This window comes from Heliangelus exortis, chromosome 3 (assembly GCF_036169615.1).
Source record: "Heliangelus exortis chromosome 3, bHelExo1.hap1, whole genome shotgun sequence".
Classification (NCBI taxonomy): Eukaryota; Metazoa; Chordata; class Aves; order Apodiformes; family Trochilidae; genus Heliangelus; species Heliangelus exortis.
Genome location: NC_092424.1, coordinates 113392799 through 113412715, shown reverse-complemented (window position 1 = coordinate 113412715; position 19917 = coordinate 113392799). Strand labels below are relative to the sequence as shown.

At 48.5% G+C, this 19917-nt stretch overlaps 1 protein-coding gene across 1 annotated transcript in view; it reads right to left on the bottom strand.

Moving 5' to 3' along the window:
- FBXO16 (F-box protein 16) overlaps positions 1 to 19917 on the bottom strand; it is a 50321-nt gene that overhangs the window by 13921 nt on the left and 16483 nt on the right. Inside the window, exons 4-7 of the mRNA XM_071742260.1 lie at positions 13998 to 14204; positions 12566 to 12730; positions 10117 to 10319; positions 30 to 135 (exon numbers count right to left, since the gene is read on the bottom strand). Of these exons, the coding sequence (XP_071598361.1) occupies positions 30 to 135; positions 10117 to 10319; positions 12566 to 12730; positions 13998 to 14204 (681 nt within the window). The remainder of the gene's footprint in view (positions 1 to 29; positions 136 to 10116; positions 10320 to 12565; positions 12731 to 13997; positions 14205 to 19917) is intronic.

Genomic DNA, 19917 nt, shown 5'->3' with positions numbered 1-19917 from the left:
GGATATAATCACACCCTGGTGATACTTGCCAGGGATTTTGCCTTCTGGAGCTTCTTAGATCCACGACCCACTCTCTTTTTTCTCTCAGCTGCCTGCTGGCTCAGGTCTGGGGTCTCCCCTCCTCCTTTTTTCCTCCTGCAGAGTAGAACAGAAGTGTATTAGCAAGTGCCAGGGAGTTGGTTCCCTGCAGCTGAGAAAAAGAAAACCCCTCATGATATTGCTACCCAAAAGACATGGTTTAAAATCAGACATTTTATTTGGCACCAGCAGCACACAAGCAGACACCAGCAGCTCAGAGAAGGCTGGTAACTTGCTATTTTTTTTTTTATGATAACGTTCTAGCACTCAGAAATGTGCTCTTAACTCAAGACTTACTGATTTAATCTCATAAAAGCAAGTTTAGCTAAATCAGTTGGGAAGTTTTGAGTTAAATCCACCTAACTTGGAACGTAAATAAGGCTGAAGCACTAAAAAAAAAGTATTCATTCATTGTTTTTACAACAAAATCCTTCTCCTTCTATAAGTACACATATATGTATTTAAATTTATCCAATTACATGCAGCTGTTATTAAAGTCAGCATAATTAACTGGCAGAACAGGAATATTCCAGAGTGTGAAAATTAAGTGAGGAGGACTGGAATATAGTCAGCTGCCACATTTTTCCAGTAATTTGGAGTAAAATCCATACTGTGAGGAAGCTTTTTTTAGGAACTCAGGCAGGTTCCTAAACACATGTGCTCCAAAGGTGTTCCTTCCACATCCAGATTCTGCACTAGAGAATCAGTGAATTTAAAGCACCAGCTCCAGGTGCTCTCAGGGTTGGTCTCCCAGCTCCATCCCCAGCACCTTCTGGGCTCCTGGAAGATGTGCTAAAAGCCACAGAAATCCAAAACCATGAGTTTAAAGGGTGGAAATAGACTTTAAAAGCAATATTTTAAAGGGTTTCAAGAACCAAAGCTACACCACAAACACATCCTCAAAAGCACCCAGCAGTTACTCACTCACCCCAGACCTGCTGCAGATCAAGAAGCATCAAGACAAACCAGACAAATTATTTCAAACAGCAAATGAAGGCAAATTACAACTGAGAAAATTCAGTCCAAAATATTGATTTGGGGACTGTCTTTAGAGAGAAGAGAGACCTGGCCTTGTGGTTGTAAATTAAGATATGAACTTCTACTGCTCCTGGTGTCAGAGCATCCCTCTGCTGAAGGTCACCAAAAGGATCTCACTTCAAGGCCAGGAAATTCCCATCCCTGGAAACATTCCAGGTCAGGTTGGATGGATAAAAGGTTATGGGCAGGACAAGAAGTTCAAGGCACAAATTTCAACATAGGAAGCTCCATCTAAAAATGAGGAGGAGCTTCTTGACTTTGAGGGTGGCAGAGCCCTGGCCCAGGCTGCCCAGAGGGGTGATGGAGTTTCCATCTCTGGAGACATTCCAAAGCCATCTGGACAACATCACCTGCTCCAGGTGACCCTGTCCTGACAGGGGGATGGACTGGATGATCTCCAGAGGTCCCTTCCAATGCCCAACATTGTCATCCTGGGATTCTGAGATGGGATTTTGAGTGAGCTGATGATTTAGTGGTTAAGGTGGTGCAGGACTGATTAAGATTCGATGAGCTTGAAGGTCCTTTCCAACCACGATGATTCCATGAGTCTGTGCTCCTGCTCACTGCAGGAGATGGGACTAGATGGCCTTTAAAGGTCCCTTCCAACCCACACCATCCTGTGATTCCACATTCCTATAAAAATGTGAGCAACAAGGATGAGTTTCTCAGGGCTGCAAGAGAAAAGAGCACGGGAGCCGAGCCGAGGGCAGCAGCTCCCTTACTCCCAGTGCTGAACTCAGTGTTTCTCACCCCTCTTTCCTCCCTGAAGGAAAGTTTTGAATTCCCAGCAGCCTGACAGGGAGCATGGGGCTGGCTGGACATGAAAAGCAGGAGACAAGTGTTAGGGTTGGGAAGGAGAGCAGAGCACTGTGCCCTTCTCACGCAAACCAACCCCCTTTGCTTTTTTTTTATTGTCAGAAGCTGGGCCCGGGCTGCTGACAGAACAATTACTGAAAGTAATTATTTTCTCAATGGGTAAACACTCCAGTACAATATGCAACTGTTTTTAGAGCCTATGTCCATAAATTATCCAACTGAATTAGTGCTGGATCCAGAAGGTTGGGCTGGTTGGGGGTGGGGGGTTAAGGGTTGGGGTGGAGGGGGGAAAAGGAGATTGTATTTTGGCTGCAGGGCTCTTTCTTGAGCCATCCTGGCAGGGATCCAGCCCTGGGCTAGAATCAGAATTCATTATTCAAGATCAAGAGGGAGGCAAAGCTTTTGATTTATTGGCAACAGGCAGCACAAACACCAGATGCCTTCCAGCAGAACTGCACATGCATGGAACTGAAAGAAATACCCCTCCTGGTCCTCTTCAAACAGATCAGAGTCTCAGAGAAAATGTCCTGATTTGGTTCTTTAGAGCCAAACTTTGAACCTCACCTTTGCAAGAGGGCTTTGTGGCCAAAGAGACAAATCCACCTTTGCAGCTCCCTGGGTTGCTGCCTTTTGTCTGTTTGGTTGGTTTTGTAGAGAAATAAAAAGTTCTCTGAACAATTCAGGCAGAAAACAAACCAGACCTACCAGAAATCATCCTTATGATAAATTCCACAGGGGATTTTGATAACTCCTCTCAAGCAATTTGTTATTTTTGTAATTCAACCCCCGTGTGTGTCTCATTCCTAAAAGTTTCCAGCATAGGACACAGGGAAATGGTTTTAAACTGAAGAAGAGCTCTGGATTAGTCTGGATTAGTCTGGATCTTAAGATTTGCAAAATTTAGAAGTGTGAATTTATATTAACTGTGTTAAGAGGAGGGGCACAAAGATGACAGGAACATCTCTTTATGGAAGCACCATGGGGGGACACACACACCCACACCCTGACCAAGGCAGAGCTTGTGAGACCAGCTCAGGTGGGACCTTCTTCTGGAAAAAAACACCCAAGTAAGGACCAAGGTTGAAAGAGATCAGTACAAGTGCACAGAAACCCTGAGCTCATTTTCTGAAGACAAGGTGTGAGAATTCAATGATCCAGGGGCTGGAGCAGCTCTGCTATGAGGAGAGGCTGAGGAGCTGGGATTGTTCTTTGTTGATTCTCCCCCCTTTACTCTGCTCTTGTGAGACCCCACCTTAAATACTGGGTCCAGTTCTGGTGTCCCCACCATAGGAAGGACACAGATCTGTTGGGATGAGTCCAGAGGAGGCCACAAAGCTGATCCAGGGGCTGGATGGAGCAGCTCTGCCATGAGGAGAGGCTGAGGAGCTGGGATTGTTCAGCCTGGAGAAGAGAAGCCTCAGGGGGACCTTAGAGCTGCCCCCCAGTCCCTGAAGGGAACCTCCAGGAAGGCTGCAGAGGGACTTTTCCTGAGTGTCCAGTGACAGGAGAAGGGGAAATGGATTGAAAGTGCAGGAGAAGAGGTTCAGGCTGGATCTGAGGAAGAAGTTCTTCAGCAGGAGGGTGCTGAGACTCTGGACCAGATTGCCCAGAGAAGCTGTGGCTGCCCCCTCCCTGGAGGTGTTCAGGGCCAGGTTGGATGAGGCTTGGAGCAGCCTGGGCTGGATCAGAGGTGTCCCTGGGCATGGCAGGGGGGGTGGAGATGATCTCCAAGGTCCCTTCCAACCTCAGCCAGTCTGGGATTCTGGGATTCTGTATTATGAGATGGAACAGAAGAGCCCCTTGGGAACTGACACTCAGTTTGCTCAGGGGTTAAACTGAAGTCTTCTGGTGCAGCAGAATGGTTTGGCAACACTCACTAAGAAGTGAATACACACTTTTTTGTTTAAAAACAACTGATTTGACAAAATAACAGTCCCTGACCAGAACACCTGTATGCTTCAAACAATGAACATCAGAACTTTCAGGTTTCACATAAAATATTAGCTTTTATATAGAGACTCCATGTGTGTTTGGTATATCCATACTTCTAACCTCAGCTATTCTGGGATTCTCTGATCTCTTCTCTACCATCTCACCACTCCCTCAGCTGCACAGCTGGTCTCTGCTTTTCTTCATTTCACTGCTCAGTGACTATGAATCTTTTCCCACACCCTCCCATCTAAACCAAACATCCTCACACTGAACACACGTGAGGATCTCTGCCCCTTCCCCTCCATCCTGCACTGATGCTTGGCACCAAGGCTCTTGGGTGCTGTTCAGGTTTCAGAGTACAACCTCGTGTGTTCCTCAGCAAGCAGCAAAAAACCAACTCAAGCTTCAGTTATCAGCCAGACTGCAAATTAACACCATTTTGATATAATTTGGGGCACCACTCAGATGTGGGTTGTTTCTTCTCACCAGGGCCATGAAGCTCCACACCGAACCCTCACCCAATCACTCTACATAAATCTGTTTAGCTGCTTTCCAAAGGTAAATACCCAACTTTTGTTCCCTCTTTTAGGACTCCCTTTGTCTCTGCTCCCCTGCATAACTGGGAATTGTCATGCTTCCCATGTTCCATCTTTTTTTGGCAAAGCAAGGAGAAGTTCTCAGCTAAGAACTCCCAGCAGTGCAGTTTTGCTGCTGCTGCAGAAGGCAGCATGGAGCTAATGGTCTGCTTAGAAGGTCAACAAAGGGTCAGGTGACAACTCTGCCATTTAAGGGACAATTTTTTTGCTGCAGCATGAACCCCTTGTAATGATGAGTGGGAGAGTCATCACCTCTCTTTGGACCAGAAGCCAAGGACAGAGGGAGGGGAGTGGGGCTGCAGGAAAGCTGGGGAGGGACTTGGGACAAGGGCCTGGAGGGATGGGACCCTGCGAGGGGGAAGGGTTTGCAGCTGGGAGAGGGGAGATGGAGAGGAGATCTTGGGCAGGGAGGGAGGGAGGGAGGGAGAAATTGTTTGGTTGGACTTGGTGATCTCAGAGGTCCTTTCCAGCCATGAGCATTCTGTGATTCTCAGGTGTGGGACATGGGTTAGTGGTGGCCTGGAATAAGGTGATGTCCTGGCTGGGCTGGAGTGGGATAGGACAAGGGGGAAGGGTTTGGAGCTGGGAGAGGGGAGCTGGGGCTGAGATGTGAGGGAGAAATTGCTTGGGGTGAGGGTGCTGAGCCCCTGGTTGCCCAGGTTGCCCAAGGAGCTGTGGCTGCCCCATCCCTGGCAGTGTCTCAGCCCAGGTTGGATGGGGCTTGGAGCACCCTGGGCTGGGGGAGGGGTCCCTGACCATGCAGGGGGTTGGAACTGGGTGAGCTTTGAGGTCCCTTCCAACCCAAACCACTCTGGGATTCTATGATTCTATGAAGTCCAGCTCAAAGGAGATTTTAAGCAGATCCAAGAGCTAGGAAAAACTTCTATTTTTTCTTTGCCTCTTAAATTCTGCAATTTGTAACCTGACATAAGGCAGATTAACTTTGATTCAAAGAAGTAGCCAGTGACTGCTCTCACATTTTGCTTTGATTTTGGCATCAGGGATTGCTTTGATGTAATCTCCTTCTTTATTCACAAAGAATTTTCTCCAAGTCCAGTTTTCCTCAGCACAGCAGAACTCAAGTGGAAAAAGGGCTTTTGTTGGCTCACAGCTTTCCAGGCATCCTGCTGCCCCAGGAGTGTTCTCTCTAGTCCTCCTTCCTCAGCCATTTCTTTGGCTTTTTCAGTCACTTTCCTGCAGGTCCTGCATCTTTTCCCCCCAGCTCAGGACCAGCAGAGAACACTCATTCCTCTCTGCAGGCAGCCAGACTGCAGCAAAGCCCTTCCCTCTCCCAGGCTACCTCTGGAAAACTCTGTATTTTTGGGAAACCCCTTCTGGTGTTTTGGGGATCTCATTCTCCACAGCTTTCATTATTTCTGACATTAATTTTACACAAAGAGTGTTTGCTGTGCCCTTCAGCCCCAAGTATTCATCTCATCTGAAGAATAACCACGTCTAACAGGGGGACAGGGATTTTTATCTCAGTTCTCTGGGCCACATTTCAACCTTCTGGAGCCTGCAGTGAGGTTGTTCAGCTTGCCCAGGAGATTCCCCAGCTCAGCTGGTCAGATATTCCCTCACACTTGGCTCAGCATGGCCTTCAGCAGCCCCCCAAAAGGAAGTTTCTAGTACCACAGCAGGGCCCCCCCACAACTTGGGCATTATGGCCCCACTGGCAGGCACCCTGCCCCTGCCCAAACCACCCAGGAACTGCCAGTGCCACCTCCAGCAAAAGCCTACAGGAGCAGAGAATCACAGAATCACAGAAGCAGAGATTCAGAGAATCACAAAATCACAGAATCAGAGAATCACAAAATCACAGAATCAGAGAGTCACAGATTCAGAGAATCACAAAACCACAGAATCACAGAATGGTGGGGTTGGATAAAACCTCTGCAGATCATCCAACCCAATCCCCCCTGCCAGACCAGGATTACCTAGAGCAGGTCACACAGGAACATGTCCAGGAGGGCTCTGAATGTCACCAGAGAAGGAGACCCCACCACCTCTCTGGGCAGCCTGGGCCAGGGCTCTCTTCCCCTCACAGCAATGAAGTTTTTCCTGATTTTCCAGTTGCACCTCCTGTGTCCCAGTTGGTGACCACTGCCCCTTCTCCTCTCACTGGACACCACTGAAAAGACTCTGGTCCCATCCTCCTGACACCACCCTTTAGATATTTAGAAGTCTCTGTGAGCTCCCCCCTCAGTCTCCTCCAGGCTGAACATTCCCAGCTCCCTCAGCCTTTCCTCATGGGGCAGCAGCTCCTGTCCCATCACCATCTCAGTGCCTCTGGGATGGACTCTCTCCAGGAGTTCCTTGTCCTTCATGAACTGGGGAGCCCAGAACTGGATCCAGAATTCCAGCTGGGGCCTCAGCAGGGCAGAGCAGAGGCCCAGGAGAACCTCCCTTGACCTGCTGGCCGTGCTCTTCTTGATGCAGCCCAGGATGCCATTGGCCTTCTTGGCCACCAGGACACATTTCTAGCTCATGGGCATCCTCTTGTCCTCCCAGGTCTTTTTCCAGAGAGCTCCTCTCCTGCAGGTCAGCCCCAAACTGTACTGCCACATGGGGTTGCTCCTCCCTACTCTTGCCACTGAGGAACATCCAAGGCTGAGAGGTGATCCTACAGCTCCTGGTTCCACAGGGATACAAAGGAAGCACTGAAGGCCACATCCCCAGGGAGCTGCCCTGAAGCAAAGGATGGAAGACACAAGATGGAACCTCCTGGGAGGAGTTCTGGGCTGGGGCTGCAGAGGGGACTCTGCTGGCAATGTGTCCCCAAGAAAGCAGCACCAGAAGATCCTGATGTGAATGGGAAGCTGGGTCAGCACCTGAACTGGCACCTGAGCTGCTGCAGAGTCACTCCAGATGAGGCTACACAGCAGCAATTACTTTCAGCTTAAGTGATATTAAAGGCAGATCCCTGATAAACAAGCAAATCCCATAGAATTCATTTCTCTCCTTGCACTAATCCCCTGTAATTAGGGATAAATGCCAGATTTGCTAAAATACTCAGCCAGAAAACATCCTGCATTGCACAAGTGGATAGAGGCTCAAATCTCACTTAGGAGAATAAAACAGTCAGAAGAAAACAGTTAGGGTATCACTAGGAACTCATAAGCATCTGCACCTGGTTGTCAGCTGCAACTACAGCTCAGTGCTGGAAAAAAAACTTCTGAACTCTTCAACCAAGGTTTGTCCCTCTTTGGACACTGGGTCATGGTCAGGAACCCCAAACCTCCCAGAAACCTTGGGGAGTTGCTCCACAGAAACATTTAGCACGACTTTAAAACAGTATCAGGACATTGGTTTGCAACACTTTGTCAAAATATTTCCTTAAAAGCCTCAAAGAACTCTACCCCCAAAAAAATAGTGTTAAGAGTTTGGAAACACACCCACAGGAAGAGGTTGGGGTGGAAACTGGAAAGTTTTCTGAAGGAGCTCAGTCTCCTAGGACCAGGGGATGCAGATTAAAAAAAAATGATTCATGAAAAGCTTTTTGCTCAGACACTGGGAATGAGGTGGAACACCCCAGGGGCGTGGTGGGTCCAGCAAAATGAATCTCATTGAGCAAGAGCCTTCACTGCTTCACCAAATAATCACTGGGCTGGGGTAATTCCTGGGGTGATTGTTCCTGTGCACAGGGCTGAGCTCAGCTCTCTCTGTTGTTTCCTTCAAGAACAAGCTGGAAACTTTCACTGTGGTTTGGTCGGTTCCCAAGGTTTTTTGTTGGCATCTCCTCCTCTTTGCACGTTGGGTTGGGGAAGGGACTTGCAGAGTGTCCTGGTTTGGGGCAGGATAAAGGGGATTTTCTGTCCTGTCCTTTTGCTTCCAGCTCAGTCTCTTGTCAGGAGCTGCACTTGCTGAAATGAACAGCAAGTTTCTCAGGCAGTGGCTGCTGCTGGGACTGAGCCCACTCCATGGTTATAGTTACAGCAGAACCAAGGAACTGCTCAGCTCTGAGCAACATTTTGCCCTCCAGAAGGAGAAAAGGAGTAAAAAGGTCCCACCTGGAACCCTCCCTTAGGGAGGAACAGACAAGAGAAATGACCAGAATTGACCAAACAGAGGATTCCATCCCATACACCTCATACTCAGGAGAAATCAGAGGGATCACCAGGGTCAGACCCCTTCCTGCTTCCCCTTCTTCCCCTCTCCCTGTTTGTTTTGGCATCCTGGGAGGATTCCATCCCTTCCTCTGCCTCTGCTCCTGATCCATGCCAGCCTGAATCTGTGTGTTCCTGCCTCCAGCTCCCAACTGCTGCTGACCCCAGGATTCCAGCCTGGACTTTCCCAGGGCTGCCCTGCAGCCTCAGTGGGGATGGGAGAGTTATTGGGGGAAAGGGGGGAGGAACCTGGGATCCATTTTCCTGTAGATTTGTATAGATTTAGTCATATTTCTTATTTATCATTACTGTTCCATTCAAGTTGTGTAGTTTAGTTCCCAACCCATCAGTCTCTCTCCCTTCTCTCTCCTTTCTTTATCAGGGAGGAGAGAGAGATTAATAGAGAGCATCTGGTATTGGGTTTAATTGCAGGGCCAGTGTTAAACCCTGACACAGAGGAACCAGGCAACAGTCAAGCTAATCCATTACCTGTTGACCAGGCTCAGATTACTGACAGCATTACCAGTTTCACCAGTTCCTGCACAGCAGCTGAATCCAGGTAACTGCTGTGAAAAATGAGAGGTGGCATCAACAGAGACTTCAACCAGAAATGGGCCAAACACTGCAGGCAGGTGACTCCCACAGCCTCCTTCCTTTTGCTCCTTCTGGTGCTTGCTAAGACACAGAAATTGGACCACAGGTCCCAGGTTCTGAATAAATCTGATGGCAGAAGTGTCAGAGGAAAGCATGGGGCAGATCTAACACAAACTGATGTGCAAAACTCTACTGGGAGGAAGGGAAATGCTTTTCCTTTGCCAGTTCCTGACCAGATAATCCTGGGAGCCCAAGAGCAGATGGGTCAGGCAGTGTAGACACAAACACTATGAATTATTTTAGTGTTCTGTAGAACACACCTACTCTTACACCTGCACCTCCATTCAAACACATGAATCTCTTTTCAGCCAGAAGATCCTTGAAGTGCTAGAATTCTATTTCATCCCCATTAATTTATGGAACCCTGGATTCCTCTCAACCTTACAGCTTTATTTAAAAACTCTTGAACAATCTCTTGTCCTGATCCCTTCCCTGTAACATCCCCAGGAGTATTTTAGAGGCAGCCACAAACAAGCTGTGTCCATGCTCTGCATTGCAAGGACACAAAGCAGTGCAGCTGCAACTACAACTGGACCCAGATCACAGAGTCACAGGATCTTTCTGGTTGGAAAAGACCTTTAAGATCACTGAATCCAGCCATAACCTGACTCTACCAACCATCACCCCAACTTTACCAAGTCCAGGGCTCAATCATCTCCCTCAGCATCACAGCTACACGGATTTTCAGCAGGGATGGGGCTTCAACCACCTCCCAATCCAAGAAAAAAAAAAAAAAGAAAAAAAGAGCAGGAAATGAAAAAAAGAAAAAGAAAAAAAAAAAAGAAAAAAAAGAGCAGGTTGCTGAACTCCAGGGCTGGAGCAGAGGCAGAAGGAGCTTGCAGAGGGCAGAGCCAGCTCCTGATGGCACAGCACAAGGCAAAGGGAAGGGCTCTTACCCCTGCCTGGCCTGCTGGATGGGATGGAGGTTGTCGAGGTAGTTGAACCTGATGGTGTCTGTGGGGTGTCTGTCTGAGGCACGCCAGGGTGGGAGAGCTTTTCTCTCCTCTGTCCTCCCTCCTGCTGCAGGAAGTTTTGGCTCTGGGTCATTGCTTCTCACTGGCTGCACGTCGAGAACTACAAACTCAGCCTTGGAAGGAGTCTTGTAGGAGAGATCAGAAGAAGAAAAGAAATTTTTTATCATTGAATCTTTGGGAAAAAAACCTTGAGGATCATTAAGTCCAACAGTTTAAGCTGACACTGCCAAGTCCACCACTAACCCATGTCCCTCAGCACCACATCTTTTATAGACCTGCAGGGATGGGGACTCCACCACTTCCCTGGGCAGCCTGTGCCAGGAACTGACAACACTTGCAGTCAAGAATTTTTTCCTAATATCCAATCCAAACCTCCCCTGGCACAACTTGAGGCTCTCTTGTCCTATTTGTCACTTGGGAGAAGAGCCCAACCTCTGCCTCGCTACAATCTTTTAGCCTGTAATGAAAATGAGATTAATTTTGCCTAACTTTAGGCTTCTAAGAATTGGGTATTAACACAAACTCAGTCTCTCCAGGCTCCATTCTGGTCAGTGGACAGGGATAGACACCCTGGCAGTGCACGTCACCATCTGTGTCCCAAAATCTGTATTGAGCTGAGCTGAGCTGCTTTTGAGATGCTTTGGCTTCTCTCTGGTGACTACAGAGAATCCGAGAGGGACTTTGGTTAAAATTAAAAGGCTGAATTTTTAATTTAGAAGAATCCCACTCTCACCACCCCACAAGCCAAGCATGGGGCAATGAACCTCAGGAGAACTCAGTGGCTGCTGAGTAATGTTCCACCTCCCCAGAATGGCCCTGACACCTTTGGAGAAGAAAGAAAGGCAACACCAAGGGCTAGATCAGGCATAACAGAGGTTTTTTTTTTTCCTTTTCCACCAGGTACACTGACTCTGCAATGCCAGGAGGGGTGATGCTGACACCTGTGTTCATCAGATTGAGGCAAGCTGTAATATGAGCTATAAACTGGGAGGTAAAAACGGAACAGAGTTGAGTGGTGGAGAGGGAAATGTAGAGGATTAACCCACTACAAGTGGGGGCAAGGCCTTTGACACCATCTCCCACAGAATTCTCCTGAAAAAGCTGTCAGGCCACAGCTTGGACAGGAGCACCCTGTGCTGGGTTAGGAACTGGCTGGAGGGCCGGGCCCAGAGAGTGGAGCTGAACGGGGCTGCATCAAAATGGCGGCCGTGGTGTCCCCCAGGGATCAGTGTTGGGCCCAGTGCTGTTTAATATCTTTAGTGAGGATTTAGATGAGGGGATTGAGTCCATCAGCAGCAAATTCGCAGATGACACCAAGCTGGGGGGGAGTGTGGATCAGCTGGAAGGCAGGAGGGCTCTGCAGAGGGACCTGGACAGACTGGAGAGTTGGGCTGATCCCAACGGGATGAGGTTCAACACAACAACCCCATGGGGAGCTCCAGGCTGGGCACAGAGTGGCAGAAAGGGAGCTGGGAGTCTGGATTGCCAGGAAGCTGAAGAGGAGGCAGCAGTGTGCCCAGGTGGCCAAGAAGGCCAATGGCATCCTGGGCTGTGTCAGGAAGAGCGTGGCCAGCAGGTCCAGGGAAGGGATTCTGCCCCTGTGCTCAGCCCTGGGGAGGCCACAGCTTGAGTCCTGTGTCCAGTTCTGGGCCCCTCAGCTCAGGAAGGAGCTTGAGGTGCTGGAGCAGGTCCAGAGAAGAGCAAGGAGGCTGGGAAGGGATCCAGCACAAGTGCTGTGAGGAAGGGCTGAGGGAGCTGGGGGTGTTGAGGCTGGAGAAGAGGAGGCTCAGGGGAGACCTCATCACTCTCTCCAACTCCCTGAAAGGAGGTTGGAGCCAGGGGGGGTTGGGCTCTTTTCCCAGGCAACTCTCAGCAAGACAAGAGGGCACAAGAGGTCTCAAGTTGTGCCAGGGGAGGTTTAGGTTGGACATTAGAAAGAATTTCTTTCTGGAGAGGGTGCTCAGGCATTGGAATGGGCTGCCCAGGGAAGGGGTGGATTCTCCATCCCTGGAGATATTTCAAAAGAGCCTGGATGTGGCACTCAGTGCCATGGGCTGGGAACCACGGGGGGAGTGGATCAAGGGTTGGACTTGATGAGCTCTGAGCTCCCTTCCAACCCAGCCAATTCTAGGATTCTATGATTCTAACACCCTGAAGGGACAGCAGAGTGAGACCTTGGCAACTCCTAACCAGGGAGATTTTCCCTAGGGGAAAGCAGAGTGCATGGCAACACATGAATATAGTTTCTAATTAAAAATTATGTATCTTCCATTTCCTTCTGGGAGATTACAGGAAGATAAAGAGACACAGGGGCAGAGCAACCCAGCCAGCTCAGTTTTCCCACTGGCCCTGAACATCTCTAGCTCTGTACCTTTGGTCTCGTGATGTGCAGCTCTTTCACCATCTCAATGTAATGTTTCTTCCAGATTCCTTGCTCAAAGGGGGTGGGAGAGAAGTTGATGTACCAGCCAAAACGAAGGCATTTCAGCATCCAGAGCTGATCCAGCTCAGACAGGTATTTCCAGTACCAGCTCACCTGCAAATGCCCAATAAGTTGAAAACTTTGAGGTTTCAAGCATCCAAGATTGCAGATAGAGACTCCTGTGCTGTGGATGTTATTCCCTTAGGTCATTAAATTACTACAATTCTTCAGCACTGTTTATGCTCTGTTTAAACCTTTCATGAAACCATTTAAACCACTCAAGATCTTCCTGACATGCTCAGTGCCTGTTAGCTCATCTCCAGGGTGAAATATTCCCAAAATCATGAGCCAAAAGGAAAGGTTTCAGCTTGTTTGGGGCTAGTTCCCACACTTCTACTCCAAAAACCTACAGTAGTGGGAAGAAACCCTTTGTTTCCAGTGAGCAAACAGCATCAATAAACTCCCCAAAGTCTGACAGAGCCATTCTGCACATTTTCTCCCAATTTGTGGTCTGCTGTTTCACCCCAGCACAGTCCCTTGTGTGCAAGGCTTATTCCAGGTTAAGGACAAACATCATCTGTTGGTGCTGCAAGGCTTGGAATAGCAGTTGTCCAACTTTATGACACCATAAAAGACCCTTTTCTTCCCAAGTAATTTCCTAACCTGTCTTCTCCCTGCCTGAGCATGAATAGTGTGAGCTGCACCCCCATAAAACATGAACTGCTGGAGAAAGTGGAGCAAGCTTTAAACCAGCTGAGATTTTGATATATTTGTAGTATTATGTGGAGCACTTTTTTAGTGCAGCAATAATGTCAAAATATTCATTCTGAACAACTTTGGGCATCACCTCATAGCACTTTATCTCACACAAATATATTTTTGGAGCCTGAGGCACAGGGCTCAAAGGCACATCTATGATTTCTCTGCTTCTCCACACCCAACACTTCACCCCTCAAGTCTTTTAGAGGATCCATTTTTCTTAAAGCCTTGTGTGCAGTTTTTGCACCAAGCACAGGCCAATACTTCCCAAAGCAACTCAGTGCAAGGCACTTTCAAAGAACAGAATTTTCAGAAAGCACCAGGCCTCCTCCTGGGGAGGAATCATTTTTAGAGTGAGTTTAGAGCTAAGCATCTAAACCCACTCTTCCCTTTTGTAAATCTTGGCCAATCTGGCTTAATTTAGGACCTGTGGAAGTGGTGGGTTCAGTCTCATATGATCATCACTAAGAATTTGGCACCAGGCTGCCAAGTCAGAAGACATCCTCGTGTTATGAAGAGCAGCTCTGATGCTTCTTTGCTGAAAACTGGTGTTGCTTCTCTTTTTTTTTTTAACCAGCTCGACCTGGTTTTCTAAACTTTAGGAATGTGTTGCCTTTTTTACCTGTGCACAGCGACAGAGGCTCCGTGGGTCCAGGAAGGAGAAGATGTATAAGGACAGAACTCTAGGAAGCTTTGTGGTAAAATCCAGAGCCTCAGTGGGGACTCGATCCTGGAGCTGCTTGGCACAGAATTTCTGCTGGGCCAGGGAGCAGCGTTCCAACAGGTCCACCAGGATCCTCCTCCTCTGACCATCTGTCCACTTGTCAAACTGAAAAAAAAAAAAAAAAGGAGTTTCAGGCTCTGAGAAACCAGAGATTCAGCTTCTTAAAATCAAGGACACATTGAAGGGAAGGGAAAGTGCACAAGCAGCAGCTTCTGGTGACTCACTCGAGAGCAAAGCCCGTAGGAACTGGGAACAAATGGAGAGGCTACATGAAAAGAAACTCTAAAGCCACGTAATGTTTGATTTATAATCCTCAAAGGATCCAGGATGGTCTGGTCTAGGACACACTCATGCTCACAAGACTCTTTGCTCCTGGGACCAGCTTCCAGATTTGGCTTCACCCAGGGAAAGGAGGAGACTCAGATGTGTGTTTGGAAGATCAGGTCCCAAATGACAACGAGTTCTTTGCTCCTTCCTTGTCTATCCAGACACTTCTGTGGCCCCCACTCCTACAGTATTTGAGTGCCTCACAGGTTGAGAAGTATTTCTTCTGACAAGCCCAGTGCCCAGGAGAGAAATCCCCACTCCAGAGAGGTGAAAGAAAGAGAAACACAAATCAGACAAAGAGAAATACAAATCAGACGAAGAGAAACACAAATCAGCTGCCCCGTGTCTTGGAAAATCCGAGGCACAGATCCAGCAGTGAGGTGACAAGGAATTTTCCCAGCATTTCTCTGCTTCTGACAGGTACCTAAAGAAGAGGATTAAAAGTGTTGTGGGCAGAAATGAGCACTTGGGTAACCACAAGAGCATCCAGGGCTTTGCTTCGATGGCGACAACCAGGCAGAGCTGTGTAAACAGGGTGGGAGCACTGGTGGTGGTGGCTGCTGTTATCCTTGTGTTGATAGGAAAAGATGGAAAGGGCCCTGTCAGCAGGAATCTCCTGGGAGGAGGAGACTGATGGGATCAGGAGACTGATCTCATCCCCACAATCTGTGCAATCTGTTTCCAAACCTGCAGGAGCAGCCCTGGCTGCGAGGGCAGCGTTGAGTGCCAGGAGGGAGGAACCCTTGGAGGACCACGAGTGCCAGAAGGGAGGAAATCTTGAAGACCACGAGTGCCAAAAGAGAGGAAATCTTGGAGACCACGAGTGCCAGGAGAGAGGAACTCTTGGAGGACCATGGCAGCAGAATCCCCAGAGGGAGATGCAGAACTGCGGGGTTCAAGATGACTTTCCAGGTGTGAAACACAAATTTTGGAGAATCCAGATTTCATTTTCCTTCCTAGCACAGCCAGAGCAGCCTTGACCCAAACTCACTGTCTTTTCAAGGGGAAAATTGAACTGTTGGGGGAATTCCCCTTTCTGGGGAATGCAAAACCCACACCCTGCTTTCATGGGATGGTTTCCTGAAGCCAGGTTGACAACTTGCTCTCCACAGGATGAATTTTTGTGTTTAACCTCAGGGGTATTTGAAATCCTTATTTAAACATCACCTCCAAAAATTAAAAGCAGGAAGAAAAAACATGCAGTTCTTCCAACATATTTATTATTATTATTTATTATTGTGGGTAAGTAGTTTAATGTCCATTGTCCCTTTCCCTCCTGGCACAAAACAGACTAGAAATTCAGATTTAATTTTTTTTCTCTGCTTCCCCCCCCCAAAAAAAAATCTATGGAGAGATCGGGCAGAATAATAGTTTTAAATACACTGTGCAGCTGAAAAGGAACAGAGAATTATTTTCTTTCCTGAATATTTTAAAAACCCTTCACTTCTTTACTTATTTTTACATGGTTGTATTTAATTCCAGTACCAGAGAATGAATTCTTGGAAGAAAATAGCTCTTCTCCTTCTTGCAAATACCTCTGCAAGCCCTTGAAGAAGGTTAGTAAGAAGAAAGGGTGACATTGGTATTCTTGAGGTCCCAGAGACAAAAAGCCAAATAGAAGAAAGCTCCCAAATGTCCCAAATGGCTTTTCAGAAACAGACAGACAGTGAGTTAGGCAATAAACCCTTCTCCTCCCATCCCTGTTTTGCATAAAACTTTCACCTCCAATGACACTGAGAAGAGTGCTACTGAAAAACTGAAGCAGGACCTTTGGATTTGGGGTTTAAAAACATGCCCTTCAAATATAAAATCAGATAAAGGTGAGCCAGAGGGGGACAGAGGAGGTTCTGCCTCTCCCCTTTTCACCCTTGGCTTGATACAAAAAGCTTTCTCAGTCAAATGGCAAAGGGAAAAGCTTCTGCTGCACAGATCCCTTATCCCTGATCCCAGCTACAACCTCTCCTCATTAAATCCATCCCTGATCACCCACTTGCCAAGATGAATTTCTCCCATACAAGTTCCCAAGACAAGGGGGTAACTGCCTTACTCTCTTCCACACCAAGAGGTTAAAAGTGAACTAATCAAGCAAAGCTGGCTTCTCTTTAGAGGAGACAGAAGATTTCCTCCTATTTAACCCTTCCCATTCTGCCACAGTTGGGTTTGTGGGTTTTTTGGTTTTGTTTTTTTTTTGCAACTCAGCAATTCCCCCCCAGCATCCCCAGCCTGTGCCCTCCCTGCAAGAAAAACTCCCCTCAAACCCAGGGTGCAGGGGCTGCTTCTCCCTCCCATTCAGCAGCAGCCAAGTAGCTGAAGGAGACAGAATTTGTCTCTTTTCCAGCATTAACAAGCAGGTCCCCATCCCACATTTGGCTGCCTTTCTCCAGGGTTCCTCCCCTGGCCTCTGATTACAGCAACCCAACCAGTTGGACCGGATTCCCCTTTCCAAGGTGCTTCACCATCACAATGCAGAGCAAGAAGAAGTTTGGGGTTTGTTGGTTTTGGGGTTTTATTCATTTTGTTTCCTTTTTCTGTGCCTTTCCCCAAGCCCTGGCAAACAATGTCTCTCCAGGGACTGGATGACATCAGGCTAGATGGGAAATGCAGCTCTCAATCTCCTTTCTGTGATCAGTTTCCAATTCATCCCTGAGTGCACACATCCCAATAACTCAGCCTGACACCAAGGGGAGAGCCCAGGACCTCAGCTCCAAAGCAATTTGACTCCAAGAGGCCCCTCTCTGCTGGAGGAGACAGGTTGGATGTCTGGTTTGAACCTGAAATGGGTTGGAATCCTCATCTCCAAAGCACCAGGAATTCCTCTGCCAAAGCAGGACCCGATCCACCAGCCCGTGAGGCTCCTTTGGGCAGAGCCTTGCAAGGAGATGGAGGGGATTTATCCAGGGAAAAGGGATTTTCCCACACTCCCCACACATCTCCTCCCATCCTGATAAGAGGATTTGTTGGAGCCCAAAGTCAGAGTGAAAGAAGGGATTCTCTCAACCTTGTCAAAGGTTGGACTGGATGATTGTGAGGGTCTCTTCTAACCAGAGATATTCTGCTCTCCTGAGAACTCCTCTGCAGTGCTGGGTCCATCCCTGGGGTCCCCATCAGCAGAAGGACACGGAGCTGCTGGAGCCAGTGCAGAGGAGGCCCTGGAGCTGCTGGGAGGGCTGGAGCAGCTCTGCTCTGGAGCCAGGCTGAGAGAGTTGGGGGTGTTGAGGCTGGAGAAGAGAAGGCTGCAACGGGGAGACCTTAGAGCACCTTCCAGTGCCTGAAGGGGCTCCAGGAAAGCTGGGGAGGGACTTGGGACAAGGGCCTGGAGGGATGGGAGCCTGCGAGGGGGAAGGGTTTGCAGCTGGGAGAGGGGAGATGGAGAGGAGATCTTGGGCAGGGAGGGAGGGAGGGAGGGAGAAATTGTTTGGTTGGACTTGGTGATCTCAGAGGTCCTTTCCAGCCATGAGCATTCTGTGATTCTCAGGTGTGGGACATGAGTTAGTGGTGGCCTGGAATAAGGTGATGTCCTGGCTGGGCTGGAGTGGGATAGGACAAGGGGGAAGGGTTTGCAGCTGGGAGAGGGGAGCTGGGGCTGAGATGTGAGGGAGAAATTCCTTGGGGTGAGGGTGCTGAGCCCCTGGTTGCCCAGGTTGCCCAAGGAAGCTGTGGCTGCCCCATCCCTGGCAGTGTCTCAGCCCAGGTTGGATGGGGCCACTACACACTGTTCCTTTTTGATTTCACCACTGTAGTGAAATATCTAAACCTGGAATTGTACAAGAGGAGACTCCTGGGAAGGCTGCTGAGAAGAAGCCAGGAGCCTGGTGACAAGAAGCATCCCTGCACTGCTGCTGCACCTTAGTCCTAGAGTAGCATCCACCCCTGGCTAAGGAGGTTGGGGTGTGGGGTGCTTAGGGATGGGGTTCAGCTGCCTGAACAGCAGTGCCCTGTGCTGTGGGGTATCCTGCAAAGCCCAGAGATACCAATCCCATGGCAAGAGCTGTCTGCAAGTCCTGCATCATATCTGCCAGGATATGAGAGACCAAGAGGTAGATAATGAGACCAAGATAACCCATGTGTCCACACAGTTGTCCTCTTACCCCTCAAAACAAGGTGGCTGGATCCAGACTGTGGAGCTGGCACAGTTCCTGGCCCAAGCTGATGTCCAAATTGTGCCTGAGCAACACCTGGAAAAGTGTCACCAGCCTGGGCCAAAATCATGCCAGGGTAGGTGCTGACAATTTCATGCTGTGGATGAGCAAATTCCAGCACCTGGGAACACTCCAGTGTGCTGTATAAATCACCACAGAAGAGGTGGCCCACAGGGTGAGCTGAACCACTGTCTGGGCTTCCCTGCCTTCTCTCCATCTCGTTTGGCTGCAAGGGAAGCTGAGAGGCTCAGATCACCTGGAGCCACTGAAACTTGGGTGTCTTCACCTACAAGTTCAACCTCAGAATCACTGTCAACTTATGAACCTGGGTGTCAGCAGAATAGCAGTGAGTGTTAAGGCAGAGAACAGGCTTTTATGTTGGGGTTTTTTTTGTTTTAAATTAATGGGAGGAATTTTTGGCTTGCAGAACAGAGCAGAAAGGGAGGCTGAGAGGCAGCACGTCAGGGCATCTGCCTGGCGTGCAACACAGAACAAAAGCAACCAGAATAAACCAGAAAAAATGAGCAGAGAGATGTTAACCCTTTCCCAGTGTAACCATCAAAAGGGTTTCAACTGCAAGACAGCTGCACAAAATCCCTTTTGTACGTGTCTGGGTAGGAACAGGGCAAAGGAGTTGGTGTGAGGGAAATGCATCTCAAGTGCTTCCCAGCAGGATCAAAGCCTGAAAATGCTCAGAAAATGCTCATGCCTGGGAGCAGCCACTACACCCCACCACTGCTTCCATGCAGCAAGAATACTTTGCAGAGCTGAGCATGATCTGACACAGCCCAAAAATTGTCCCATCACACACCTTGGGTAGTGCAGGTGACAGCCCAGCCAGTCCTGTGGCCTCTGGGGCTGCCCAGCAGAGCCAGAACAGAGCAAGGAAATCTCTTCAGGTCTGATAATTCACTGTTTCCCAATTTGTTTGATGGACCCCAACAAGCCTGGGAAATATCAAGGATGGTTTGGGTCCCAACTGCAAATTAATAACTAAATAAAAATGCCCACGTGTCGTCCCTGAATGCATGGAAATAAAACCAGGGAGGATAAAACAAGCAATGAGCATCTCAAGTGAAATCTGATCTTCATTTGGGTGTTGCTGGTGTCTGAATTCTGCCTCCCTCATTGCAACTCAAGCCCATGATTCCTTGTCCTGTAGAATATCAACAGGGAGGTGACATTTTTCCCTTCCTCCTTTCAGACAGCTTTTGTCTGTCATTGCTAAGATGTTGCTTTGCCTTTTCTCCATCTTCCCTGAAGAGATTGTTTCCATCTCTTCTGGCTCTGAGACTGTTCTCACATCTGACTTATTCTAGGAAGTTATCTCCAGTTGGCTCTCAGCTTTCTCA